Source organism: Carcharodon carcharias, chromosome 3 (genome assembly GCF_017639515.1).
Source record: "Carcharodon carcharias isolate sCarCar2 chromosome 3, sCarCar2.pri, whole genome shotgun sequence".
In the NCBI taxonomy this organism is placed as follows: domain Eukaryota; kingdom Metazoa; phylum Chordata; class Chondrichthyes; order Lamniformes; family Lamnidae; genus Carcharodon; species Carcharodon carcharias.
Window position 1 is genome coordinate 49855679 of NC_054469.1, and position 27193 is coordinate 49882871.

The following is a 27193-nucleotide window of genomic DNA, read 5'->3' on the forward strand; positions in this document are numbered from 1 at the left end:
TGTTAGGCAAAGGAATCAAAAGTTATTGGGGTTAGATTGGAATTTGGAAATCAAAACACAAGAAGATCAGCCACTATCTTATTGAATGGTGGAGCACGCTCGAGGGGCCAAATGGTCTACTCCTGTTCCTATTTCTTAAGTTCTTATGTTCCCTTGCCCTCTTTTCAGCAAAACAAAAGGAAATTAATAAAATAGTCATAACACTGTTGTTCCTGTCCACTAGATTCTCCTGCACCAATCGTGGAAGGGATGCAATGCCTTTTCTCATGATTCATGTTTTTTTAATCTTTCACAGGATGTGGGCATCACTGGCAAGGCCAGCATTTATTGATTATCCCTAATCCCTTGAACTGGGTGGCTTGCTTGGCCATTTCTGAGGGCATTTACGAGTCAACCAATTTTTGTGGTTCTGGAGTCACATGTAGGCTTGAGTAGGTAAGCATAGCAGATTTAGTTCCCAATAGTGAGCCAGAATGGTTTTTACAACAATCAATGATAGCTTCATGATGGCCATTACTCAGACTAGCTTTGTACTCCAGATTTTATTAAATGAATTTAAATTCCACCACCTGCAATAGCTGGGATTTGAACCCCACCAATGGGTTCATTGAACCCATGAACCCAGAGCATTAGCCTGGACCTCTGGATTGCTAGTGCAGTGACAGACCCACCACGCCAGCATCTTCCCTAGTTTGTGATTTGCTGTCAGTGCCTTACTATTATTTCAGTGATTGCAGGAATTACTTAGTTAAGATTTTCTATTTGCGGTTCCAGCTGTTTTGCTAATTATAAGAACATAAGAAAGAGGAGCTGGAATAGGCCATTTGGCCCCTCAAGCCTGCCCCGCCATTCAATAAGATTATGGCTGATCTGCCCCAAGCCTCAACTCCTCTTTCGTGCCAGCTTCTCATAGCCTTCAACTCTCCGATATTTTAAAAATCTATCTACCTCTTTAAATAGTTCCAGTGATCTAGTCTCCACAACTCTCTGGAGTAGAGAATTCCAGGCATTCACTACCCTCTATGAGAAGAAATTCCTTTGTTTCTCAGTTATAAATGAGTGTCCCCTTATTCTGTAATGATAGATAGATCTAGTTTCCCCACTAGTGGAAACATCATCTCAACATCCACCCTGTCAGGCCCCTTCAGAATCTTGTATGTTTCAATAAGATCACCCCTCATTCTTCTAAACTCTAATGAATAAAGGCCTAACTTGTTTAGCCGTTCTTGGTAAGACAACCCCTTCATCCCAGGAATCAGCCTAGTGAAGAGTCATATGGACTTGAAACGTTAACTCTATCTTCCTCTCCACAGATGCTGTCAGACCTGCTGAGTTTTTCCAGCTATTTTTGTTTTTGTATCAGCCTAGTGAATCTCTTTTGAACTGCCTCCAGTGCCAGTATATCCTTTCTTAAATACAGGGACCAAAACTGTACACGGTACTCCAGGTGTGGCCTTACCAATAGCCTGTACAGTTGTAACAAGACTTCCCTATTTTTAAACTCCAACTCCCCAGCAATATAGGCCGAAATTCCATTTGCCACCTTAATTACTCGCTGCACCTGCATGCTAACTTTCTGTTTCATGCAGAAGAACACCCAGATCCCTCTGTGCTGCACTTTTTGGAGTCTCTCTCCATTTAAATAATAGTCTGCCTTTTGATTCTTCCTACCAAAGTGCATGACCTCATACTTTCCTACAATAAACTCCATCTGCCAAGTTTTTGCCCACTCACTCAACCTATCTATATCCCCTTGCAAATTCCTTTTGTCCTCGTCACAACTTGTCCTCCCACCTATTTTTGCATCGTCAGCAAATTTGGATGCATTACACCCTGCCCCCTCCTCCAAGTCATTAATATAGATAGTAAATAATTGAGGCCCTAGGGCTGACCCTTGTGGCAGTCCACTAGTCACATCTTTCCAACCTGAAAAAGACCCATTAACCCTGACTCTGTCTTCTGTGTGTTAACCAATCCTCAATCCATGCTAATACATTACCCCCAATACTGTGAGCTCCTGTCTTGTGCGATAACCTCTTATCTGGCACCTTATTGAATGACTTCTGGAAATCTAAATACATTACATCTACTGGTTCCCCTTTATCAACTCTGCTTGTTATATCCTCAAAAAAATCTAACAAATTTGTCAAACATGATTTCCCTTTCACAAAACCGCATTGACTCTGATTGTGGCATTTTTTTTGTTTTTATTTTTTGACTCTGATTGTATTAAGCATTTCTAAATGTCATGCCATTTCTTCCTTAATGATGGACTTTAGCATTTTCCCAATGACAGATGTTAGGCAGACTGGCCTATAGTTTCCTATATTGTCTCCCTCCTTTCTTGAACAGGAGCGTCACTTTCACGGTTTTCCAATCCGCTGGGACCCTCCCAGAATCCAGTGAGTTCTGGGATATTTCAACCAATGCCTCCACTGTATCTGCAGCCACGTCCTTTAAAACCCTTGAATGCAGGCCATCAGGTCCTGGTGACTTGTCTGCCTTTAGTCCCATTAGTTTGTCAAATACTTTGTCCGTCGTGATAGAGACTGTTACAAGATCTTTCCTCCTATTAGCTCCTTGCTTACCTGATATCTTTGGGATGTTTATAGTGCCCTCCACCAAGAAGACCAGTGCAAAATATTGGTTTAAATTATCTGCCATTTCCTTGTTCTCTGTTATCAAGTCTCCAGTCACATCATCCAAGGGTCCCATCCTCACTTTAGCCACTCTCTTTTTATATGCCTGTAGAAGCTCTTGCTGTTTGTTTTTATATTTATTGCCAATTTACTTTCATAATCAATTTTCTCCCTCTTTATTAGCTTTTTAGTCATCCATTGCTGGCACCTAAGAAATTCACAATCCTCAGGCCTATCACTTTGTATGCCTTAGTTTTTTGATTGAATACTCTCCTTGACCACCTTTGTTAACCACAGGTGGTTTATCCTTCTCATCGAGTCCTCCTTTTTGACCAGGATAAATTTTTGCTGAGTGTTATGAAATATCTGCTTAAATGTCTGCCACTGCTCTTCCACTGACCTTCCTCTTTGTCTATTTTCTCAGCCCGCTTTAGACAACTCTTTCTTCATACCTCTGTAATTCCCCTGAGGACACTGGTTTGAGACCCGAGTTGCTTGCTCTCAAACCGAATTTGAAATTCTACTATATTGTGATCGCTACCCCCAGAGGATCCTTAACTGCGATATCTCTTATTAATCCCACCTCATTACACATTACTAGATCTAAAATAGCCTGTTCCCAGGTAGGTTCTGTAATGTATTGCTCTAAGAAACAACCCCTGATGCAATCTGCAAATTCATCTTCCATGTTACTCTTTCCAATCTGATTTGTCTGGTCAATATGCAGATTAAAATCACCCAAGGCAATTCGCTAGCTGGGCCAGTATTTATTGCCCGTCCCCACTTGCCCTTGAGAAGGTGGTGGTGAGCTGCCTTCTTGGACTGCTGCAGTCCATGTGGTATGCTGTTAGGAGTTCCAGGATTTTGACCCAGTGACAGTGAAGCAACGGCGATATATTTCCAAGTCAGAATGGTGACTGACTTGAAGGGGAACTTCCAGGTGGTGGTGCTCCCATCTATCTGCTGCCCTTGTCCTTCTAGATGGTAGTGGTCGTGGGTTTGGAAGATGCTGTCGAAGGAGCCTTGGTGAATTCCCACAGAGCATCTTGTAGATGGTACACACTGCTGCTACTGTGTGTCGGTGGTGGTGGGAGTGACCGTTTGTGGATGTAGTGCCAATCAAGCGGGCTGCTTTGTCCTGGACAGTGTCAAGCTCCTTGAGTGTTATGGGAGCTGCACTCGTTCAGGTAAGTTGGGAGTATTCCATCACCTGTGCCTTATGGGTGGTGGACAGGTTTTGGGGAGTCAGGAGGTTAGTTACTCGCCGCGTGATTCTGAGCCTCTGAATTGCTCCTGTAGTCATAGTATTTATATGGCTAGTCCAGTTCAGTTTCTGGTCAATGGTAACCCCAGGATGTTGATAGTGGGGGATTCAGTGATGATAATGCCATTGAACATCAAGGAGCGATTGTTGGATTCTCTCTTGTTGGAGATGGTCATTGCCTGACACCTGTGTGGTGTGAATGTTACTTGTCAGCCCAAGCCTGGATATTGTCCAGGTCTTGCTGCATTTGGACACGGACTGCTTCAGTATCAGAGGAGCCGTGAATGGTGCTGAACATTGAGCAATCATCATCAAACTTACCCACTTTTGACCTTATGATGGAGGGAAGGTCATTGATGAAGCAGCTGAAGATGGTTGGTCCGAGGACACCATCTTGAGGAACTCTTGCAGTGACGTCCTGGAGCTGAGATGACCTCCAACAACCAGAACTACCTTCCTTTGTGCGAGGTATGATTCCAAGCAGTGGAGAGCTGACACCAGTTTTGCTAGGGCTCCTTGATGCCACATTTGGTCAAATGCGGCCTTGGTGTCAAGGGCAGTTAATCTCTCACGCCCTTCTTACACACCTCCATCATTTCCCGATTTATACTTTGTCCTGCAGTGAGGCAACTCTGCAGGGGCCTATATACGACTTCCACCCATGAATCCTTCCACTTGCTAATCCTTATTTCCACCCAAACTGATTCCACATTGCACCTATATCACTACTCAGCGCTGCACTGATACCTTCCTTTGTTAGCAAAGCTACCCCACCTCCTTTCCTTTCTGCCTATTTTTCCAGAATGTTGAATACCCTTGAATATTGAGTTGCCAGTCTTGGTCACCCTGCAACCACGTCTCTGTAATAGCTATAAAGTCATATTCATTTATTTCTATTTGTGCCGTCAACTCATCTATCTTGCTACAAATGCTGCCTGTATTCAGATAAAGGGCCTTAGGCTTTGAGTTTTTACCATTATTACTCATTCTGGTTCTAATTTCTGCTGCACCCTTCTGCTTATATTTTCTGCCCCTTCGTGTGACACTTTGATTATCATTCGCCTCTTCTACCCTGCACCTCTGTGCTCTCATTTTTTTTAAATTTATAAACTTCCCTTCATTGAACCCTCCCCTCCCACTAAGTTTAAAGTCCTATCTACAACCCTAGTTATACGATTTGCCAGGACACTGGTCCCAGCATGGTTCAAATGAAGCCCATCTCAACGGAACAGTTCTCTCCTTCCCCAGTACTAGTGCCAGTGCCCCATGAATTGGAACCCATTTTCCCACACCAGCTTTGAGCTGCGCATTTACCGCTCTAATCTTATTTACCTTACACCAAGCAGTTTCCTCAGTATTGAAACAAAGCTTCAGATTAAAGTCTTAATTTAATGTTTCTTGCCTTTCATAAGATAAACTGTAGGTAAAAAATGTGGCAGATTTGATCCTGAGACTGTGGCGTTAACATTCTTTTTGCTGTGCTTTCAGGCTTCCTAACCAAAAAAATAGTAACTCCAATTACAAGTTGCATGTTGAAATAGTCTAATGGTTTAAACTTTGAGAACATTGATTTGGATTTGTGCATGTACTTACCCAGATGATTCCCAGCCTATGTGACACCGAGGTCAGAATGAAGGGATACTTTTCTAAAAGGCAGAGAGGAAAATTCAGAGGAGATATTGCTCTGGGTTATTACTGTGCACTACCTGCTGGTACATAATGAAGCTGTGTGTTAACATGGGCTAAAGAATTTGATCTGCAAAGCATTCTAGCAGGCCAAGGATGGTGATGACTCATGTGCAGAGGCACTCGAGAGAAGGGGAGAGAATAGAATAACTTGATCCCCTTCTACCTAATATTGAGGACTTTTTAAAAGTCTGTTGGTCTCTTTATCTATGTTGCCTTTTTAACCAGCTTCTGCAGCAAAACAAAATGCTGGAAGCACACTGCAGGTCTGTCATTATCTGAAGAAAATAGACATTTTAAAATTTTGGTTACAGTTGTTCATCAGAGCTGAAGAAAAAAGAACAACATTGCAGCAAAAACAAAAAGAAAATTAATATGGTGAAATGGCCTGCAACTGAATTTAAAAGGAAAGCAGGAGATATTTAGATGGCAGAGGTATATTTTAAATATAATTACCGGAAGAAGCATTATAAAAGAGAATGAAGATGTTAAAGAGACAAAGAATGTGCGAATAGCTAACATGGTGGGTGGCCTAATCTAATCTGGAATAAAAACAAGAGAAGATGGTAAAATAGTGCAAGATTTAGTGATATGAGTAGATGAAAAATAGGTTTATATAGAAAATCGCCACGTCAGCACAGTTTTGATGGAAGGCATCCACCCCGAATAATACTACATTTATATATTGCTAGCCGATCACCTGTAGAGAATGAAAATGAGCAGTCCAGACAAAATGTAGTCTTGGTTGAAGCAGACGCCAGGGGAAGGTTTAGAGCAGGACTCATTGACATAAATCTATACCCACTTAAAATTAAGGGCATTAATTATCATTTTAATGTTTTAATATTAATTCCAATGTCCACATTTATGATTGAAATTGCATGTGCGAACCAACCATGCTGTGATTACACAATCCTACCAGAGCCTGTGCTCACTATATTGTGGTGATCTGCCTAAGTGCAGGTCCTCTGTTCATTTTTCCACTTCTCCAGTCCTCGTGGCCTTGCGTTTTCCTCTTTAGAAACCTACCAAGTTTGTCCCTAGGCTGTATGCCTGACATGAAATGCATATTGTTAATATGAATAGAATTACAATTGTATCTAGGCATCTCGGAGTGGAACATATGTATAGGGACAAGTCAAATTTTATGGCACTTTCTCTCATTTTCAAGTTGAAATGTTTTGTAATGTACTTTTATAAATTTTATGAATTAAGTATATTTTGGGGGGTGGAGGGGGTAGGAATGCCTCCCAAGTTGTCTAACGTCATCTCTAATCTTCCTTCAATAACTTCCTTCAGCAAACATTTAATATGACCAATCCAACCTTGTTGCCTTTTCTTGAAGATTGTTAATGATCTTTCCTTTTTAACCATCCTGAGAATGTTTTCATTGCTCTTGTATTCTTTCCAACTGACCTGCTCCATCCTTCTCCAGAACCACTTTTCGCATCTTTCTAGTCTTTGGGTGTCCGTTTTTCCCACTTCCATTGGAAGAAGGTGTAATTAAAGCATGACAAACTTACATTAGTAAATTCCATTATAAGTGTGGACATGGGAATTTATAATGTAAGCTATCTAACTCTCAAATTCTCTTCAAGATCTTTCCATCCAATGTTACCCGTTCATGTGCTCACTTCTCTCACTAGATCTTTTTTTAATATTTGTTCATGGGATGTGGGCGTCGCAGGCCAGGCCAGCATTTATTGCCGACCCCTAATTGCCCTTGTTCAGAGGGCATTTAAGAGTCAACCGCATTGTTGGTGAGTCCGGAGTCGCAAGTAGGCCAGACCAGGTAAGGACGGCAGATTTCCTTCCCTAAAGGACATTAGTGAACCTGCTGGGTTTTTAGGACAATTGACAATGATATCATGGTCATCATTAGACTTTTAATTGCAGATTTTTATTGAATACAAATTTCACCATCTGCCATGGTGGGATTCGAACCCCGGTCCCCAGAGTATTACCCTGGGTCTCTAGATCATGCTGGAGTACCTCATATATGGTTTATAACCTGCATCAAACTCTCAATAGCATTCTGTGTGAGCAAAGCACCAGCCCATTGTTCTCAATTTCTCCGCAGCCTTTGACACTGACCACAACACTTTTGGCAATTTCATTTTTCTCCACTATCTCTCCTTCGCTGTCCAGATATAGGGACATACACATTCCACGCTTATAGGCCCATCCCTACCAGTTCCATCACGTATCATCTTGTCCTTGCTGATCTTTTGCCCAGTGCCTCAAATGTAAAGATTCTGGTCCTTTTTAAATCTACCTATGGCCTATCCTACTTTATTGCCGAAACCTTCTTCAGTCCTATAAACCCCCAGAACACGCTGACCTCTTGTATGTCTCCTTTGCTGCACTGGCAGCAGAACTATAAGTGGGTTGACCTTGTTCTCTGGAATTGCTTCGGTCAACCCCTTTGCCTTTCCATCTTTAAAACCTCATCAAACCCATCTCTTTTAATCAATGTCTTGTCACTCCTTCTAGTCTTTCCTTCGCTGACTGAGAATCTGTGCCCTATCTGTAAGCGCTGTTTAATTGCAAATTATTGTTTCTGCATTTCGTAGAGCTGTAGAGTCATTACAACACAGGAGACTATTCAGCCCATCAAGTCCTTGCCAGCTCTCTGTAGAGCCATCCAATCAACCCTTCTGTCTCCATACCCCGGAAGTTTATTTCCCTCAAGTGTCTATCCAAGTAACTTTTGAAATCATTGTTTGTCTTCACTTCCACCACCCTCGTTCCATGTCATCACCACTGCAGCACAAAAAAGTTCTTCCTCATATCCTCCATATCTCTTTTCCAAAACCTTCAATCTGTGTCCTCTAATCCGTATACCATCAGCTAATGGGAACAACTTTTCTTTGTCTACCTTATCTAAACCTGTCATAATTTTATACACCTCTGTCAGATTTCCCCTCAACCTCCTTTGCTCCAAGGTGAACAACCCCAGCTTCTCCAGCCTAACCTGGTAGATAAATTCCTTCATCACTGGAACTAATCTTGTAAATCTCCTCTGTACCATCTTGTTTGCCACAGTGCTTGTGTGGTTGGTCCGATTCTATTTCTGATTGATGGTGGCCCCCAGGATGTTAGTCGTGGGGGATTCAGCGATGGTGGTACCATCGAGTATCATGGGGTGATGGTTTGATTCTCTCTTGTTGCAGATGGTCAGTGCTTGGCACTTGTGTGGCGCAAGTGTTGCTTGCCACTTGTCAGCCCAGGCCTGGATGTTGTCCAGGTCCTGCTGCTTGTGGACACTGACTGCTTCAGTGTCTTGGGAACGATGCTGGGCATTGTGCATTCATTGGCGAACGTCCCCGCTTCTGACCTTAAAATGGAAGGAAGATCACTGTTGAGGCAGCTGAAGATGGTTGGGCCGGGGAGACTGCCCTGTGAAGTTCTGCGGTGATGTCCTGGGACTGATATGACCTCCAACAACCACAACCATCTTCCTTTGTGCTAGGTATGACTCATGAACACACAAGTATATGAATTAGGAGCTGGAGTACGGCACTCGGTCCCTCAAGCCTGCTCCAGCATTCAATAAGATTCTGGCTAATCTGATTTTAACCTCATGTTGCTGCCTACCATGATAACCTTTCACCCCCTTGGTTATCAAGTATCTGTTTACCTCTGCCTTAAAGGTATTCAAGGAGCTCTGCTACCTTTTGAGGAATAGAATTCCAAAGTGTCTCAACCCTCAGAGAAAAAAAAGTCCTTATCTCTGTCCTAAATGGGGGACCCCTTATTTTGAAACAGTGACCCTGAGTTCTAGATACTCCCACAAGTGGAAACATCCTTTCCACATTCCCCCTGTCAAGTCCCCTCAGGATCTTATATTTTAACCATTCACCCCTTACTTTTTCAAACTCCAGCGAATACAAGCCAAGCCTGTCCAGCCTTTCCGCATAAGATAACCCGTACATTCCAGGTATTAATCTAGTAAGCCTTCTCTGAACCGCTTCAAATGTATTTACACCTTTCCTAAGGAAACCAATACAGTACACAGCACTCCTGATGTGGCCTCAACATAAACTATAAACTGAAGCATAACCTCCCTACTCTTGTATTCTATTCCCCTCGCAGTAAACGATAACAGTCTATTAGCTTTGCTAATTACTTGCTGCACCTGTATACTAACCTTTTGCGATTTATGCACTAGGACACCCAGATCCCTCTGCATCTTGGAGCTCTGCAATCTCTCTCCATTTCAATAATATGCCTCTTTTTTATTTTTCCTGCCAAAATGGACAACCGCACATTTTCCTACGTTATACTCCATTTGCCAGATCTTTGTCCACTCACCTAACCTATCTATATCCTTTTGTAGCTCTTTAAGTCCTCTTCACAACTTACTTTCCTACCTACCTTTGTGTCATCAGCAAATTTAGCAACCATACCATCTGTCCCTTCATCCAAATCATTTATATAAATTGGAAAGAGTTGAGGCCTCAGCACTGACCCCTGTGGCACACGACTCGTCACATTCTGGCAACCAGAAAAAGACCCTTTTATGCCTACTCTGTTTCCTGTTAGCTAGCCAATCTTCTATACATGCCAATATGTTAGCCCCTATATCAGTGATCTTCATTATTTTTCAAGCAAGGGCCACTTTAGCAAAAAAAAAACCTGCTATGTGAGAGTCACATCCACTACTATAATAGAGGCAATTGCCTGATTCGCTCCTGCTTCTGATAATACAAAAGAAGAAAGGACATTAATTGAAAAGCAGAATACATTGTTCATTCTGATGGATTGCAGGCTTGAAGCGGCCTGATTTGGCTGCTCCTCAGTGCTAGGGTGAGGGATTTAGCTGCAGAATGTGCTTCTCTCTCGCAATGAGCTGGTGGTGCTCTCGTGTGTGCCACATCCCCCTGCGAGGGTGGCTGTGCTTGAACAATTCCAGTAGCCAACTGCATCAAAATGCCAGGTGGTGTTTCCCCGGGTGGAGGCCACTGTTAGCATCGGCTCAGTGCTGAAGAGCAGATCCATTTCCTGGATACAAGCAGATCTCTCACTCTCACACTCAATCACTTTCTCAGTCTCTCTCGATCTCTCTTTCTCACACTCTCTCTATCTCACTCTGTCTCTCTCTCTCTCTCTCTCCCACTTACTCATCAGCTGTCTCACTATCTATCTCTGTCTCACACACTCTCACTCTCCCACGCTCTCTCACAAACACGCACCAGTCAGCCACTTCCTCACCCCCTCACCTTGCGACCTGTGGCTCTGTTCCGCAGTGGCTCACTCCTAATCCTCGCAGCCAGATTCATCTCCCCGAGGCCCCGACCTCGCAGCCAGACTGTCCTCCCCGGGGCCCCGACCTCGCAGCCAGACTCTCCTTCCTGGGGCCCAGGACCTCGCAGCCAGACTCTCCTCCCCGGGGCCCAGGACCTCGCAGCCAGACTCTCCTCCCCGGGGCCCCGACCTCGCAGCCAGACTCTCCTCCCCGGGTCCCTGGACCTCGCAGCCAGATTCATCTCCCCGGATCCCTGGACCTCGCAGCCAGATTCATCTCCCTGGGGCCCTGGACCTCGCAGCCAGATTCACTTCCCCAGGGCCCCGGACCTCACAGCCAGCTTCATCTCCCCAGGGCCCCAGACCTCACAGCCAGATTTGTCTCCCCGGGACCCCAGACTTCACAGCCAGACTCCTCCCCAGGGCCCCGGACCTCACAGCCAGCTTCATCTCCCCAGGGCCCCGGACCTCACAGCCAGATTTGTCTCCCCGGGACCCCGGACCTCACAGCCAGACTCCTCCCCGGGGCCCCGGACCTCACAGCCAGATTCGTCTCCCCAGGGCCCCAGACCTCACAGCCAGATTTGTCTCCCCGGGACCCCAGACTTCACAGCCAGACTCCTCCCCAGGGCCCCGGACCTCACAGCCAGCTTCATCTCCCCAGGGCCCCGGACCTCACAGCCAGATTTGTCTCCCCGGGACCCCGGACCTCACAGCCAGACTCCTCCCCGGGGCCCCGGACCTCACAGCCAGATTCGTCTCCCCAGGGCCCCGACCTCTCAGCCAGACTCCTCCCCGGGGCCCCGGACCTCACAGCCAGATTCATCTCCCCGGATCCCTGGACCTCGCAGCCAGATTCATCTCCCTGGGGCCCTGGACCTCGCAGCCAGATTCACTTCCCCAGGGCCCCGGACCTCACAGCCAGCTTCATCTCCCCAGGGCCCCAGACCTCACAGCCAGATTTGTCTCCCCGGGACCCCAGACTTCACAGCCAGACTCCTCCCCAGGGCCCCGGACCTCACAGCCAGCTTCATCTCCCCAGGGCCCCGGACCTCACAGCCAGATTTGTCTCCCCGGGACCCCGGACCTCACAGCCAGACTCCTCCCCGGGGCCCCGGACCTCACAGCCAGATTCGTCTCCCCAGGGCCCCGACCTCTCAGCCAGACTCCTCCCCGGGGCCCCGGACCTCACAGCCAGATTTGTCTCCCCGGGACCCCGGACCTCACAACCAGACTCCTCCCCGGGGCCCCGGACCTCACAGCCAGATTCGTCTCCCCAGGGCCCCGGACCTCACAGCCAGATTCGTCTCCCCGGGGCCCCGGACCTCGCAGCCAGATTCGTCTCCCCGGGGCTCCGGACCTCGCAGCCAGATTCATCTCCCCGCGGCCCCAGACCTCACAGCCAGACTCTCCTCCCCAGGGCCCCGGACCTCACAGCCAGACTCCTCCCCGGGGCCCTGGACCTCGCAGCCAGACTCTCCTCCCCAGGGGCCCTTGCATACCGCTTTGCCACACTCTGCTTTCTGGGCTCTGGCTGGAGGTAGCTGGGGAGCTGCACTTAATGTCGATGGGAGCCACCCTGTCTCACAGGCCTTGAAATGAAGAACACTGCCCTATACCACGAGCTTTTATTTTCTGTAATAACCTTTGATGAGGCACCTCATCAAATGCTTCCTGAAAACCGAAGTACAGTACATCCATCTTTACTCACAGCACCTGTTACTGCTTCAAAGAACTCCAATAAATTGGTTAAACATGATTCCTCTTTCACAAAGCCATGTTGACTCTACTTGATTACCTTGAATTTATCTAAGTGCCCTGTTACAACATCATTAATAATAGTTTCTAACATCTTCCCTATGACAGATGTTAAGCTAACTGGCCTATAGTTTCCTGCTTTCTGTCTCTCTTCCTTTTTTGAATAAAATAGCTACATTAGCTATTTTTCAATCTAATGGAACCTTCCCTGAATCTAGTGAATTTTGGAAAGTTAAAACCAACGCATCAACTATCTCACTAGCCACTTTTTTTTTAGACCCTAGGATGAAATTCATGAGGACCCGGGGGCTTGTCAGCCCGCAGTTCCAATAATTTGCTAAGTACCACTTCAGAATCACACAGTGCAGAAGAGGCCCTTCGGTCCATCGAGTCTTCACTGACACATGAGAAACACCTGACCTACCTACCTGATCTCATTTACCAGCACTTGGCCCATAGCCTTGAATGTTATGATGTGCCAAGTGCTCAGCCAGGTACTTTTTAAAGGATGTGAGGCAACCCGCCTCCACCACCCTCCCAGGCAGCGCATTCCAGACCGTCACCACCCTCTGGGTAAAAAAGTTTTTTCTCACAACCCCCCTAAACCTCCTGCCCCTAACCTTGAACTTATATCACCTCGTGACTGACCCTTCAACTAAGGAGAACAGCTGCTCCCTATCCACCCTGTCCATGCTCCTCATAATCTCGTACACCTCGATCAAGTCACCCCTCAGTCTTCTCTGCTCCAACGAAAACAACCCAAGTCTATCCAATCTCTCTTCATAACTTAAATGTTTCATCCCAGGCAACATCTTGGTGAATCTCCTCTGCATCCCCTCCAGTGCAATCACATCCTTCCTATAATGTGGCGACCAGAACAGCACACAGTACTCCAGCTGTGGCCTCACCAAGGTTCCATACAACTCCAACATGACCTCCCTACTTTTGTAATCTATGTCTTGATTAATAGAGGCAAGTGTCCCATATGCCTTTTTCACCATCCCACAACATGTCCCTCCACCTTCAGAAATCTATGGACACGTGCCAAGGTCCCTTTGTTCCTCAGAAGTTCCTAGTGTCATGCTGTTCATTGAATACTTCCTTGTCAAATTATTCCTTCCAAAGTGTATCACCTCACACTTTTCAGGGTTAAATTTCATCTGCCACTTATCTGCCCATTTGACCATCCCGTCTATATCTTCCTGTAGTCCAAGACACTCAAACTCACTGTTAACCACCTGGCCAATCTTTGTGTCATCCGCAAACTTGCTAATCCTACCCCCCACATAGTCATCTATGTCGTTTATATAAATGATGAATAATAGGGGACCCAGCACAGATCCTTGTGGTAAATAACTGGCTTCAGTCACTAAAGCATCCTTCTGTGGGAAAAAGTTCAATCGTTTTCAGTTTAATAAATGTACCTAACTAAGCCTCTTTAATAAAGCTCATTTACCTTTTATAAATTATGCCACAAATGAAAAATAGTCAAATTCGTTCATTAATGTGTACAGTCTCAAGCCTTTAATGTAGAAAAACCTTCCAAAGCACTTCAGAACCCCAAGGCAAAAAGAAAACAATCCAAAGAAGGAATGCAAGGAGATGCATCTAAAAGTTTGGTCAAAGAATAGATTTATGGAGAGTCTTATAGGAGAGGCATCCAGAGAGTAGACAAGTTTACTAAGGCAATTTCAGAGTAAAGGGTCTAAGCAGCTTAAGACGCAGCCAGCAAAGCTTGGCAAAAGCTGCAGTGCAGGTACAAGAAATCAAAGTCAGACAAACAGAAAAATCAAAGCAAGTGGTGTTTTCTCTGGAGAAGGTTAAATAAATAGGGAAGGCAAGGCCATGGAAGGTTTAAAACATGAGAATGGAATTTTTTAAATTTAAGATTTCCCTGGTGATTGTAACTTTATTGAGTTCCTCCCTCCCTTCCAATTCCTGATTCCAGGATGTTACTTGTATCCACTATAGTGAAGACCAGTGCAAAATAACTACTCAGTTCATCTGCCATTTCCTTATATTACATTATTAATTCCCCAGATTTTCTACAGGGCCAGCACTCACTTTGTTAACTCTCTTTTTAAAATATCTACAGAAACTCTTACTGTCTGTCTTTGTTTCTAGCTAGCTTTCTCTCATACTCTAATTGTCCCTCCTTATTAATCTTTTAGTCATTCTTTGCTGTTTTTTATATTTTGTCCAATCTTCTGAACTGCCTCCCACCTTTGCACAATTATATGCTTTTTAAGTTTGATACTATTTAACATTTTTAGTTAACCACAGATGGTGGATCCTGCCCTTGGAATTTTTCTTGTCAGAATGTATCTATTCTGTGTATTCTGAAATATCTCCTTAAATGTCTGCCACTGGATCTCTATTGACCTATGCCTAAATTGCCAGTTCACTTTCGCTAGCTCTGTTTTCATGTCCTCGTAATTGCTCTTATTTAAGTTTAAAATACTCGTGTTAGACCTAATCTTCTCTCCCTAAAACTGAATGTAAAATACAATCACATCATGATCACTGCTATCTAGGGGCGCCTTCACTATAAGGTCATTAATTAATCCTATCTCATTGCACAATCCCGGGTCCAGTGTAGCCTGCTCCTTGGTTAGCTCCAGAATGTGCTAATCTAAGAAATTATCCCGAAAACATTCTATGAATTCATTATCTATGCTACCTTTGCTCATCTGGTTGGTCCAGTCTATACGAAGATTGATAATTGCCGCACCTTTCCCACCCTGCCATGTGATCACTGTTAGGGGGCCTGTACACCACTCCCTTGAGCGACTTCTTGCCTTTATCATTCCTCATCTCTGCCCAAACCGCTTCTGTATCCTGGTTTCCTGTACTTTGCCCATCTCTCTCTCTTGTGTTAATGTTGTCTTTAGTTAGCAGAACCAGCCCTCCACCATTTCCTAACTTCCCATCCTTCCTAAAATTCACATCCCCTTCAATATTCAGGCCCCAATCTATCCCACCCTGTCTCTGTAATGGCTATCAGATTTTTTTTTTATTATTCATTCATGGGATGTGGCTGGGCCAGCATTTATTGCCCATCCCTAGTTGCCCTTGAGAAGGTGGTGGTGAGCTGGCTTCTTGAATCGCTGCAGTCCATGTGGTGTAGGTACACCCATAGTGCTGTTAGGGCGGGAATTCCATGATTTTGACCCAGTGGCAGTGAAAGAACGGTGATATATTTCCAAGTCAGAATGGTGAGTTACTTGGAGGGGAACCTCCAGGTGGTGGGTGTTCCCATCTACCTGCTGTCCTTGTCCTTCTAGGTGGTAGTGGTCGTGGGTTTGGAAAGCGCTGTCTTACTTACGACATTGTACTTATCTCTGTTTGTACTAATAGGTCATCAGCTTTGTTTCGAATGCTACATGCGTTCAGATACAGAGCCTTAAGTTTTGTCCTTTTATTATTTTTGTAACCTCTAGCCTTATCTATTAGTTTACTCTTAGACTCTCTGTCCCTTCCCATCATGGTTTGTTTATTCTTTCCCAAATTAATATCTTCCTCTCTTATCTTGTCTCTACTCTTTAATTTACCACATCTTCCCACATTTGATCCCTTGCCTCCACGATTTAGTTTAAAACCTTTTCTACTTCGCTGGTTATGCAATTCTCAAGAACACTTGTCCCAGCATGGTTCAGGTGTAGACTGTCCCAATGGTACAGCCCCTACTTTCCCCAGTACTGCTGCCAGTGCCCCAAGAACAGGAACCCACTTCTCCCACACCAGTCTTTGAGCCATGCATTAATTTCTCTAATCTTACTCTCCCTCTTGCCAATAAACATTATGACCTTTGAAGAAGAAAGATTGTAGAAAGGGGATAAACCAACCATGGTTAACCAAGGAAGTTGAGGATAGTATCAAGGTGAAAGAAAAAACATACAATGTGGCAAAGATTAGTGGTAAGCCAAAGGATTGGGAAAGTTTTAAAAACCAACAGAAGATGACCAAAAAAATAATAAAGAGGGAGAAAATAAACTTTGAGGGTAAACTAGCAAGCAATATAAAAACAGACAGTAAAAGCTTCTTTAAATATATAAAAAGGAAGAGAGGCCAAAGTAAGTATAGGCCCCTTAGAGAATGAGGTTGGGGAAATAATAATGGGGAAACAGGAAGTGGCAGAGGAGTTGAATAAATACTTTGCATCTATTTTCACAGTAGAAGACACAAATAGCATACCGAAAATACTAAATAATCAAGCGGCAAAAGGTGGGGGGAGGAAATAAATACAATAACTATCACTAGAGAAAAAGTACTAGGGAAACTAATGAGGCTAAAGGCCAATACATCACCTCGACCTGATTGGTTGCATTCTAGGATATTAAAGGAAATAGCTGCAGAGATAGTGGATGAACTAGTGGTAATTTTCCGAGACCTTAGATTCTGGAAAAGTCCCAGAGGATTGGAAAACTGCCAATGTACCACCCTTATTTAAAATGGGAGGGAGACAAAAAACAGGTACTATAGGCCAGTTAGCATAACATCTGTCATTGGGAAAATGTTAGAGTCTATTATAAAGGATGTAATAGCAGAGCATTTAGAAATGCATAGTATATTCAAGCAGAGTCAGCATGGCTTCTTGAAGGGGAAATCATGCCTGACAAATTTATTAGAATTCTTTGAGGAGGTAACAAGCAGGATAGATAAAGAGGAACCAGTAGATGTAATATATTTGGATTTCCAAAAGGCATTTGATAAGATACCACACATAAGGCTACTTAATTAGATGAGCCCATGGTGTTGGGGGTAGTATATTAGCATGGACAGAGGATTGGCTAACTAATGGGAGACAGAGTTGGGATGTGGGTGGCATTTTCAGGATGGCAGCCTATAAATAGTGGAATGCCACAGGGATCAGTGCTAGGGCCTCAGTTATTTACAATATGTATTAATGACTTGGATGAGGGAAATGAATGTACTATCGCCAAGTTTACGGATGACACAAAAATAGGTGGAAAGGCAAGTGACGAGGATGACACAAGTCTTTAGAGGGATATAGACAGGTTAAGTGAGTGGGCAAAAACTTGGCAGATGGAATATAATGTGGGAAAATGTGAGATTATGCACTTTGGCAGGAAGAATAGAGGAGTTGAATATTTCTTAAATGGAGGAAGACTGAAGAAAGCTGCAGAACAGAGGGATTTGGGAGTCCTCGTACATGAATCACAAAAAGCTAGTATACAAGTTCAAAAGGTAATAGGAAAGGTAAATGGAATGTTGGCCTTTATTTCAAAGAGAATGGAATATATAAATAGGGAAGTCTTGCTAAAACTATACAAGGCACTAGTTAGACCACGCCTAGAATACTGTGAACAGTTTTGGTCCCCTTATCTAAGGAAAGATGCACTGGCATTGGAGGCAGTCCAGAGAAGGTTCACAAGGTTGATCCAGGATATGGAGGGATTTTCTTATGAGGAGAGGTTAGGCCTGTACTCATTGGAGTTTAGATGATTTTTATTCGTTCATGGGATGTGGGCTTTGCTGGCTGGGCCAGCATTTATTGCCCATCCCTAACTGCCCTTGAGAAGATGGTGGTGAGCTGCCTTCCTGAACTGCTGCAGCCCACGTGGTGTAGGTATACCCACAATGTTGTTAGGGAGGGAGTTCCAGGATTTTGACCCAGTGACAGTGAAGGAATGGCGATATATTTCCAAGTCAGAATGTTGGGTGACTTGGAGGGGAACCTCCAGGTGGTGGTGTTCTTATCTATCTGCTGCCCTTGTTCTTCTAGATGGTAGTGGTCGTGGGTTTGGAAGGTGCTGTTTAAGGAGCCTTGATGAATTCCTACAGATTATCTTGTAGATGGTACACACTGCTGCTACTGTGCGTTGGTGGTGGAGGGAGTGAATGTTTGTGGATGTGCCAGTCAAGCGGACTGCTTTGTCCTGGGCGGTGTCAAGCTTCTTGAGTGTTTTGGGAGCTGCACTCATCCAGGCAAGTGGGGAGTATTCCATCACACTCCTGACTTGTATCTTGTAGATGGTGGACAGGCTTTGGGGAGTCAGGAGGTGGTTTACTCGTCACACGATTCCTGGCCTCTGACCTGCTCTTGTGCCACAGTATTTATATAGCTAGTCCAGTTCCATTTCTTGTCAATGATAACTCCCAGGATGTTGAATGAGAGGCGACCTTATTGAAAATACATGTTAGGGGCTTGACAGGGTAGATGCTGAAAGGTTGTTTCTCTTTATGGGAGAGTCCAGGACCAGAGGGCATAATCTCAGAGTGAGGGGGTCGCCCATTTAAGACAGAGATGAAGAGGAATTTTTTCTCTGAGGGTTGTTAATCTGTGGAATTCTTTACCACAGAGGGCTGATTCGTTAAGTATATTCAAGGCCGAGATACACAGATTTTTAATCTGTGAGGGATGTCATGAAGAGAGTAATGTCTATAATGTTATTGGAAATTATTTTTAAATTGGACTTGTAGTAGGGCTTGTGTCTATGTGTAGCTTAATTGGATTAAGAACAGTTAGAATGGGTGCTTTGATGTATAATAGTTTGAGATGTTAATTAGATAAACATAAGTTAAAAGGTGAAGTCAATTTGCATTTGTTGAATAAGCCATTCAAAAGAATGGGTAATCTTGCACCTAGCTGGGAGACACCAAGCAACTAATAAAATTGATGGAATGAAAGGATTATTGTTAGGAGAGGTAAACTTAAAAACCTAGTAATACAATGGAAAATTTACATTCAAAGGGAAAGCTAGTATAAACCAAAAGGAGTAGTGTGTTTTGGTCAGAGGCATTTGACATCTAACTAGCCTGTAAGCCTACAACTGTCTACAAAGGAACCAAATTGCAAGAGACCTCACTTTGAATTCATAAGGGCAAATGTGCTTTGCCTGGTGCCTGTTTAAAGTCTATGGGTTACTGTTGTCTTGGTGAAGATTTACCTGGGAGTGATTAATTCGGGGATTTGTTTAAAAGTTGTTATGGTAGTAATTTGTGGACATGTGTATGTGTTTAAACTTTCTGTTAAATTAATAAATGTTTAATTTAGTTTTATATAAAAAAACATCTTGAGGCTTGGTAGTTTTATTCCTGAATTCAAAGCTGCATCTCAAACATACCAATTGAAAATACTGGCTATGACAGTTGGTCGTTTCCCTCTGGGGTTTAAACCAAGTGCTGTGTCATAACAGGGAATCAAGGGTTATGGGGCAAAAGGCAGGAAAGTGGAGTTGAGGATTAGCAGATCAGCCATGATCTCATTGAATGGCAGAGCAGGCTCAATGGGCTGAATAGCCTACTTCTGCTCCTACATCTTATGGTCTTATCTTGAGGATCCTCACATCTTTCCTGAAGTGTGAAGATCTGAACCAAACGCACTACTCTGGTTGTGGCCTAACCAGTGGTTTGTAAAGGTTCAACATAACTTCTCTATTTTTGTACTCAATATCTCTTTACAAAACCCAAGATTCCATATGGTTTGCTAGCCACTCTATATGTCTTGCAATAGTCAAAGATCTATGCACATATATATATATATATAGAAATATATATATATATTCCTCAAAGTTTTTCTTCCTATGGTTCTTATAATCACATTGGTATTGGAATCTCATCTTTGATTCCCTCATATTCATCCTCTACATCCGAATATGTGATGCCATCCACAGCCACATGGATGCTATCTTTCTCATACCCTCATCAAAACCAGTAGCTGGGGTGGGGTGGTGAGAACAACCGTACCTTTCTTGACTTAAATCTGAACATTCTACTTTGCATCCAGTCCAATTTGAGGACTGCTTTCTTCCACCTTTGGTACATTGCCCAGAGACACTGCCCCCCTAGGCCCATGACAATCAACTTGAAGATCCTCATCCCACCCAATGAGCAAAACCTTTTCTTGAGGTATTTCCCAACCCAAATTCTCCATTACCCTGACAACAGACCATTGTTTATTTTCTGCACCCTCGGCTTATTTATCTGAGGCTGATCCTTTACCCATCATTTCTCCCTTGAATGTGCTCTAAGGAGACATTGTCTTCTGTGTGGAATACTGTATAAATAAGTATTAAAATGTTTCATGAAGCTGGAAGTTAATCTTGTTATTTAACAGTTAATTCCTCTTCTGAGCAAGATGAATTTTCCAACAGTAAAATTGTGCTGGAGATTGCTGTTGTGAAGGATTACTTTTTCCACTGTTGTTTAATTCATCTAAGTGGTGCAGTGTTAAATGGGTGTTCACACTGCAGGTTTTAAAAAGAGAGTAAGTAACCTGTGAAACACAGACCAGTCATTGGTGGGGGGGTTGGGAGGGTGAGAAGGGGGCGGGGGGGACATGCTTTTATTAGGTAACAGATAGTTAGACACCATATTAGGAAAAGTGCCACATTACTCTCAACGTATGTGCTCTGAAAACAAGATGTGAGATCAGCTTTTCTTCACCTTTAATGATTAGACTATTAATATGTACACAGCTTTTGTTCTATGACAGTGTGATATTTATGGACAGATACAGGGCAGAACCACTTGGTTTTCTGGGGAGAAAAACTTGTTTACAGCTGAACTGAGCAGCTGTTGGAGAAGGAAAGGAGCGAGACCTGTTCATGAATAAAACATACTGTTAAAAGCTACTTGCTCTTACATACTAGCCCATAATAACTGTATTAGGTACAAAATGATAAGATCTTCTGCGAGGTCGGATTTACTGTACAAGTCAGCAAAAGGGCACTGTGAACATTCATGATTGTGAAGTGATCCAGACACTTGCAGGCCTTTGTTTTTCTTGGTTGGGTTACTCTGGAGGAGGACGTGGATATGGTATTTGTTGAGACTGAACAACACCAGTTGGCATGTTTCTTTCAGACGACCCGTGTATTTAGCAGAACCCCTCCCTTCACAATCAAAGTGAAACCTACTCATCCTTGCTGTCTATAGCCTAGCCTGCAAGCTTTGTGGAAAGAACAAAACCTTACAGTGCTTTCCTACTTGAGATGTTGAATTTAAGCTAATAAACCTGCAGAAAAGTAAGCTGAAACGAATCCACAAAGAGCTTACTAAAATTGATGAGAATTGCAGCAGAGCCTCATTTTTGTGATTTAATCTGTTATCACAGATTTCAAGGCTCTAGACCTTTTTCCATTCTGCGCATATTTCAGCTTTATTAAGATCTAATGAAATCCGTTTCATGTAAATTCTGTGTGTTAGATTACTTTTATAAGCCAAAAATGTATTTTAGATGTCGACATCATCTGGCTCAACCATGATTTATGTTTCTGGTCTATTAATTTTATTTGGCTTCAAAATTATTTTCCTTTGTTTATCACCTCTTCATCCTTCTGCACCTGCCCCCAACAAAAACCTCTACCTACAATACATTGGTGACCTTTGATACCAAGGGCTGAAAGATCATGCATGCCTGTGTGGGCATACACATTTCTGCTGGTTTCGTGAATAAAAATTCTGTGGTGATGCAGGTGACACTCATTCTTTCAGATGGGATGTCTTCATATCTACTTGTTCAAGAAGGTGGGACAGGTTACAACAATTTTTCAGCCCACCTGTAAAACTTATTGTAGAAATATTATTGTTACTATCATTGTAACCTACAGCATCCAGGGACATGTTTACCATGTTTTTCTTGTTTAAGCTAAGAGCTTCACTATAATTGAAGTTGTTGTGTTTTTCAGGAAGCAAGCTGAGGATAACCAATCACAAGCTGAAGTAGTTGGTCTCGGCACCTTCCATATAAAATGTGCCCGTTGCCAAGTTGTCACCCCCACCTTTGTTGATATGAAGTTGCACCTGTTGTGTGTTCATGAGGAAGAGCTGCAGCTGAGGGTAGAAGAGAGATCTGTAAAAGAGAAAAGTAGATGTATCAGTGGATTTCCTATTTACTCTAGCATGGAAGCCGAGCAAGAGCTGTTCAAGCATGCGGCAAACTATTGGAAACAACTTGGTGAGAAGAAAAATCTGGTAAGGTGTGGCATTTGTGAAGAAGCTTTTCACTCCTGTTTTAAATTGAAGAAGCACATGGTTTTGCATTACAAACAACAGCTCCGTTCAGAGGCTGTGGATTCAAGTACAGTTCCTAAGGATAAGAAAATCCAGTTCCTTACAAATTTTGGGTTTAATTGTATTTTATGTAAACAGAACTGTGGAAGCAAATCTGAACTCTTCAGGCACTGGCAAAGTCACCACAAGTGCAAGGACCCCGTTGTGCTGTGGACAGTCTTCAGTTCAATGAATGAACATTGCACGATTGATGAGGAACTGCCCAATGTTTCAGCAGAACACACTGCTGTCAGCAGTGAACCACTCTGCAAAAGCATTGTAGGTGCAGCGTCCCAGTGCAAGCTACACAATGGGAGAAGAACTGCACTCGATGAGTGCAAGGTGCACGTGAGCAGCTGCACTGGTGGAGCAGAAGAGACTCTTGATTATTGTCAGTTAACATGTCCATTTTGTTTGAAGACCTTTTTCTGCATGAACTGGAAAGGTAACAGTCGTGAAAAAGTTGTATTTCAGCAAGAGGGTGTTGCGCATCAGTGCCCAAAGTGCCTACTGGAGTTCTCATTAACTGGAGCTCAAGTATTCTGTACCAAACATTGTGATTAACATGCCAGTGCTTCAGGAACTAATAAGTCTCTCTAAGGTGAGTTGGTAGCCAGTGTAAAATTCTGAATCTGGACTAAGAGATGTTAATGGAGAATATAATGTTGCTTATGAGTATCCAGATGAAACAATGTTTTTGTTATGAGACTGTACATTTATCTTCAAATAAAACTATCTTGGAATCTTGTAACATGAAGGTGCATGGTAAAATTTGGCATAGTTTGGGAAGCGGCTCAAATAGAAGGTAGAAAATCAAACAGAAAAGGCAATCTACTGAAAATAATTCAGCAGTACAATTAAACAAAATCTGAAATGGTGTCACAGGCAGTAATGCAGTCTCTTGGCCCCTGAGGACTATAAATCAATGTTGCTGCTTGTAACATTGGTACACCTTGTTTCTGTAACAAATATATAATCCACTCCTGAGATTAAAATATACAGTTTTGGTTATAATGTAATGTATTGTACTTCGTTTTGACAATGAAGGCCCCAAGTAAGTCATAAAACTGCTTTAGCTCCTCCTGGTGGTGCAAAAAATAAAAATCACACAACTGTTAATTTTACTGCACTTGTAGTTATCAACAGTCTGTCAGCCTCACATTGATAAGAGTACCTATTGCAACTGTCACACCAGAGTCTATAAAAAGCAAGAGATTGTGAAGAATTATTCTTGGTTTTCTTGATGTATTTCATTGACTTATTTTCTTTTTCTCCCTCCTACCTGGAAGGTGCACACTCGTGTTGAGATACAAGAAAGTGGGCACCAGCAGCCCTCTAGTACCTGATCTAATCAGCCATTCTTGAGTGTGAGACTGGACGGTGACTGACAGCAGGCCATTTGCTGTAGGGATATCACAACCAAGTTCTTGTCCTTGCCTAACATCGATACATGCACTTTGCAGCAGGGGTCACTGAATGGAATTCAAAAGCCTTTGTATCACTGTATTGGAAATATTGAAGTATTTAAATTGATTCAGTTAGGAACTGCTGATTGAATAAAGATTTACAAAGTATTACAGGGACACGATACCAATTTTTATAAGCAATAGATTTTCTGAGATCAGAATTGGAACAAGAAGGGATGATTCATTCAGCCTCTCTTAGTGACTCACTGTTTAGTTTTTTGTACAGGACCTTGTTGAAATAGTTCTAAGCTTCCACCTACCTTGAGACAAAATATTATTTTATTGTGGGATTAGTTGTACCAATTGGAAAAGTGCTCTGGGGTATCATTCTAACAGTCTAAATCTTGAGAACAGGTCACTTGCCAGCTTTGTCAATGGGAAAACAGTTTATGATAACAGGAGACCTAGAAGTGGGTAAGAAAGTTAATTCTTAAAATGGGATATTCCTTACTGTAATAATTTCATGTTTTTATAACTCTTCTTTTTCAACAACCTTAACAACAGTGCTCCTTGTCATTTGAAAACTATATTTCCATACTCCATTGCAATCCTGAAGGATTAACAATGAGCTGTAATCTCTTTATTGAATTCATCCAAGTCTTGCATTACCACAACAGTAACTTGCATTTATATTGCACTTTAATAATGGAAAACATAGAATCATAGAATGGTTTCTGCACGGAAGGCCATTCTGCCCTTCGTATCCATGCCGGCTCTATGTAAGAGCAGCTCAGCTAGTCCCACACCCTGCCTATTCCCCATCGCCCTGCAACTTTTTTCTCGTCAGGTAACTATCCAATTCCCTCTTGAAAGCCAAATTGAATCTACTCCAGGTAGTGTATTTCAAATGCTAACCACTTGCTGGGTAAAAATCTTTTTCCCCACATCCCCATGTGCTTCACAGAAAACACATGCTGAGCTAATGAATGAAGTACTAACATTGGCCAAACGCTTGGAACATATGAACTTAGGAATGGCGGAGCATGAGTAGACTATTCAGCCTCTCGAGCCTGCTCCGCCACTCAGTAATATCATGGCTGATCTGATTGTGGCATCAACGCTACTTTCCCGACTACCCTTACTGCTTATTGTTAATCCTTCAGGATTGCAATTCTCCGAGTATGGAGAGTGGAAATATAGTTTTCAAAAGACAGGGAACGTTTTTGTTAAGGTTGTTGAAAGAGAAGAGAGAGTTATAAAAACATAAGATTATTACAGTAAGGAACATCCCATTTTCCAAGATAGCTGTCTGCCTAACTAAATTAATTTTAACAAGGAACACGCATTCCTTTCCCCTTTGACACCTTTGTTAGTCAAAAATCTATCTACAGCTGCCTTAAAAATATTCAATGACCCTGCTTCCACCGCTTTCTGGGGACGAGAGCTCCACAGACTTGCGACCCTCTAGAGAAAAAATGTCTTCTCAACTCTGAATTAAATGGGAGACCCCTTATTTTTAAATCGTGTCCCCTAGTTCTCTCCCATAAGAGGAAACAGCCTTTCATCATCTGCCTTGTCAAGTCCCCACAGGATCTTTTATATTTCAATAAGATCACCTCTCATTCTTCTAAACTCCAGTGGATACAGGCCCAACCTGTCCACCCTTTCCTCATAAGATAACCTCCACCTCCATCCAGGGTGAAAAGATGTCTTTTAAGGAGGGTGCGACAGAAGGAGGTGAAGAGTTTGTTGGGTTTAGGGAGGAAATTCCTCAACGTAAGTGGCTGAAAACACAGATGATGTCGATGAGTGAAGGGAGCAAGTGAGGCATTGCTAGGCCAGACTCAAATGAATGGAGACTACAGGGATACATGAGGGAGCAGATTTAGAGGCATTTACAGGGGTAGGGATGGGTATTTTGGAGGAATTTAAATACCGTTTTGAATGGCATCAGGGCACTGACAATTATTGCAGATCAGCAAGGACAAGCTGATGATTATGAAAGGTGGAGGGTAGAAGGCTGGCCAAGAGGCATTAGCGTAAATAAAGTTTGGGGATGACAGAGTCATGAACGAGGGTTTCAGTAACAGACTGATTTGGATGATGTCACAGAGGTGGACGCAGGTGGTCACTTTGTCAGAGAAGACATAAGTTTAGGGTCGGTTTTGAATAGGACACTTCGGTTGTGAACAGTCTGGTTCAGCCTGAGACAGAGAATGGAATTGGTGGCAATGAATAAGAGTTTCTAACAGGGCCCAAAGACAATAGCTTTGATTTTCCCAGGAAGGAATGAGTCATTGTAAGTTGGAAAGTCATGTGACACACAGGACAGTGGAGGGGTTGAAAAGTGGTGGAGAGGTGGAGCTGATTGTCATCAGCATGCATGTGAAAACTGACGCCATGGCTTCAGATGAGGCTGCCAGGAATAGCATGTCAACAAAGAGGAGGACAAAACCAACAGTGGATCTTGGGGACTCCAGACATCATGATGTGATAAGAAAAGCTGCTAGAATCTGTAATTGAATAAATGAAAGTGGAGACAAGCAAGGCCAATCCCATTAAGCTGGGCAGTGGAGGAGGATAGTGTCACTGAGTGTGTCAAAGACTGCAGAGAAGTCTTGCAGAATGAGGAGGGTTAATATGCCACGATCGCTGTTGCAGATAATGTTTGATTTCATTTGAGCTATTTTGGTCTGGTGAGACAATCAGAACCTGACTAGAGAGTTTAAAGCAGGCAGTTGCTCCAAACATTTCTCAAAATAGCCATGCAGACCAGTGGTTTACCATCTAGGCAGCTATGACAGGTAACTCTGAGAAACATACGGAAACTAGTTACCAAACATGGGTAGACATAGACTCTGAAGGCATGGCTGTTCACAACGGGCAAAGTACAGACCATCCCCAACCAGCCCATGCTTTCAAGACTCAAAACATAGTGTCCAAGGTTAGATGGGATTCTGTGATTGGATGACACTTGCTAAACGATCTTGATTGTGCTAAGAATTACACTGAAAACCAATTTAAGATTAACAGTCAGGCTCGCAGTGTGGCTCACTTGCGCATGCTAGAAGCTACCTATACTCACACACAGGGACCTGTCTTTTGAAGACAGAGGGAGCAAGTCCATTTAGTGTGCCTTTTTCAGCTAAACGAAAGCTTGGGGGCAGCCGTTCTCT

The 27193-nt window shown here is 43.2% G+C and overlaps 1 protein-coding gene across 8 annotated transcripts in view; it reads left to right on the top strand.

The window, feature by feature from the left end:
- The window catches only part of znf438 (zinc finger protein 438), a 220377-nt gene extending 196194 nt beyond the window's left edge, over nt 1–24183 (top strand). For all 8 annotated transcript variants that reach the window (XM_041183616.1, XM_041183617.1, XM_041183618.1 and 5 more), the window contains 2 exons: nt 22248–23212; nt 23901–24183. In XM_041183616.1, the coding sequence (XP_041039550.1) occupies nt 22248–23175 (928 nt within the window). In that variant the 3' untranslated portion in view covers nt 23176–23212; nt 23901–24183. The remainder of the gene's footprint in view (nt 1–22247; nt 23213–23900) is intronic.
- Nucleotides 24184–27193: the final 3010 nt, after the last annotated feature.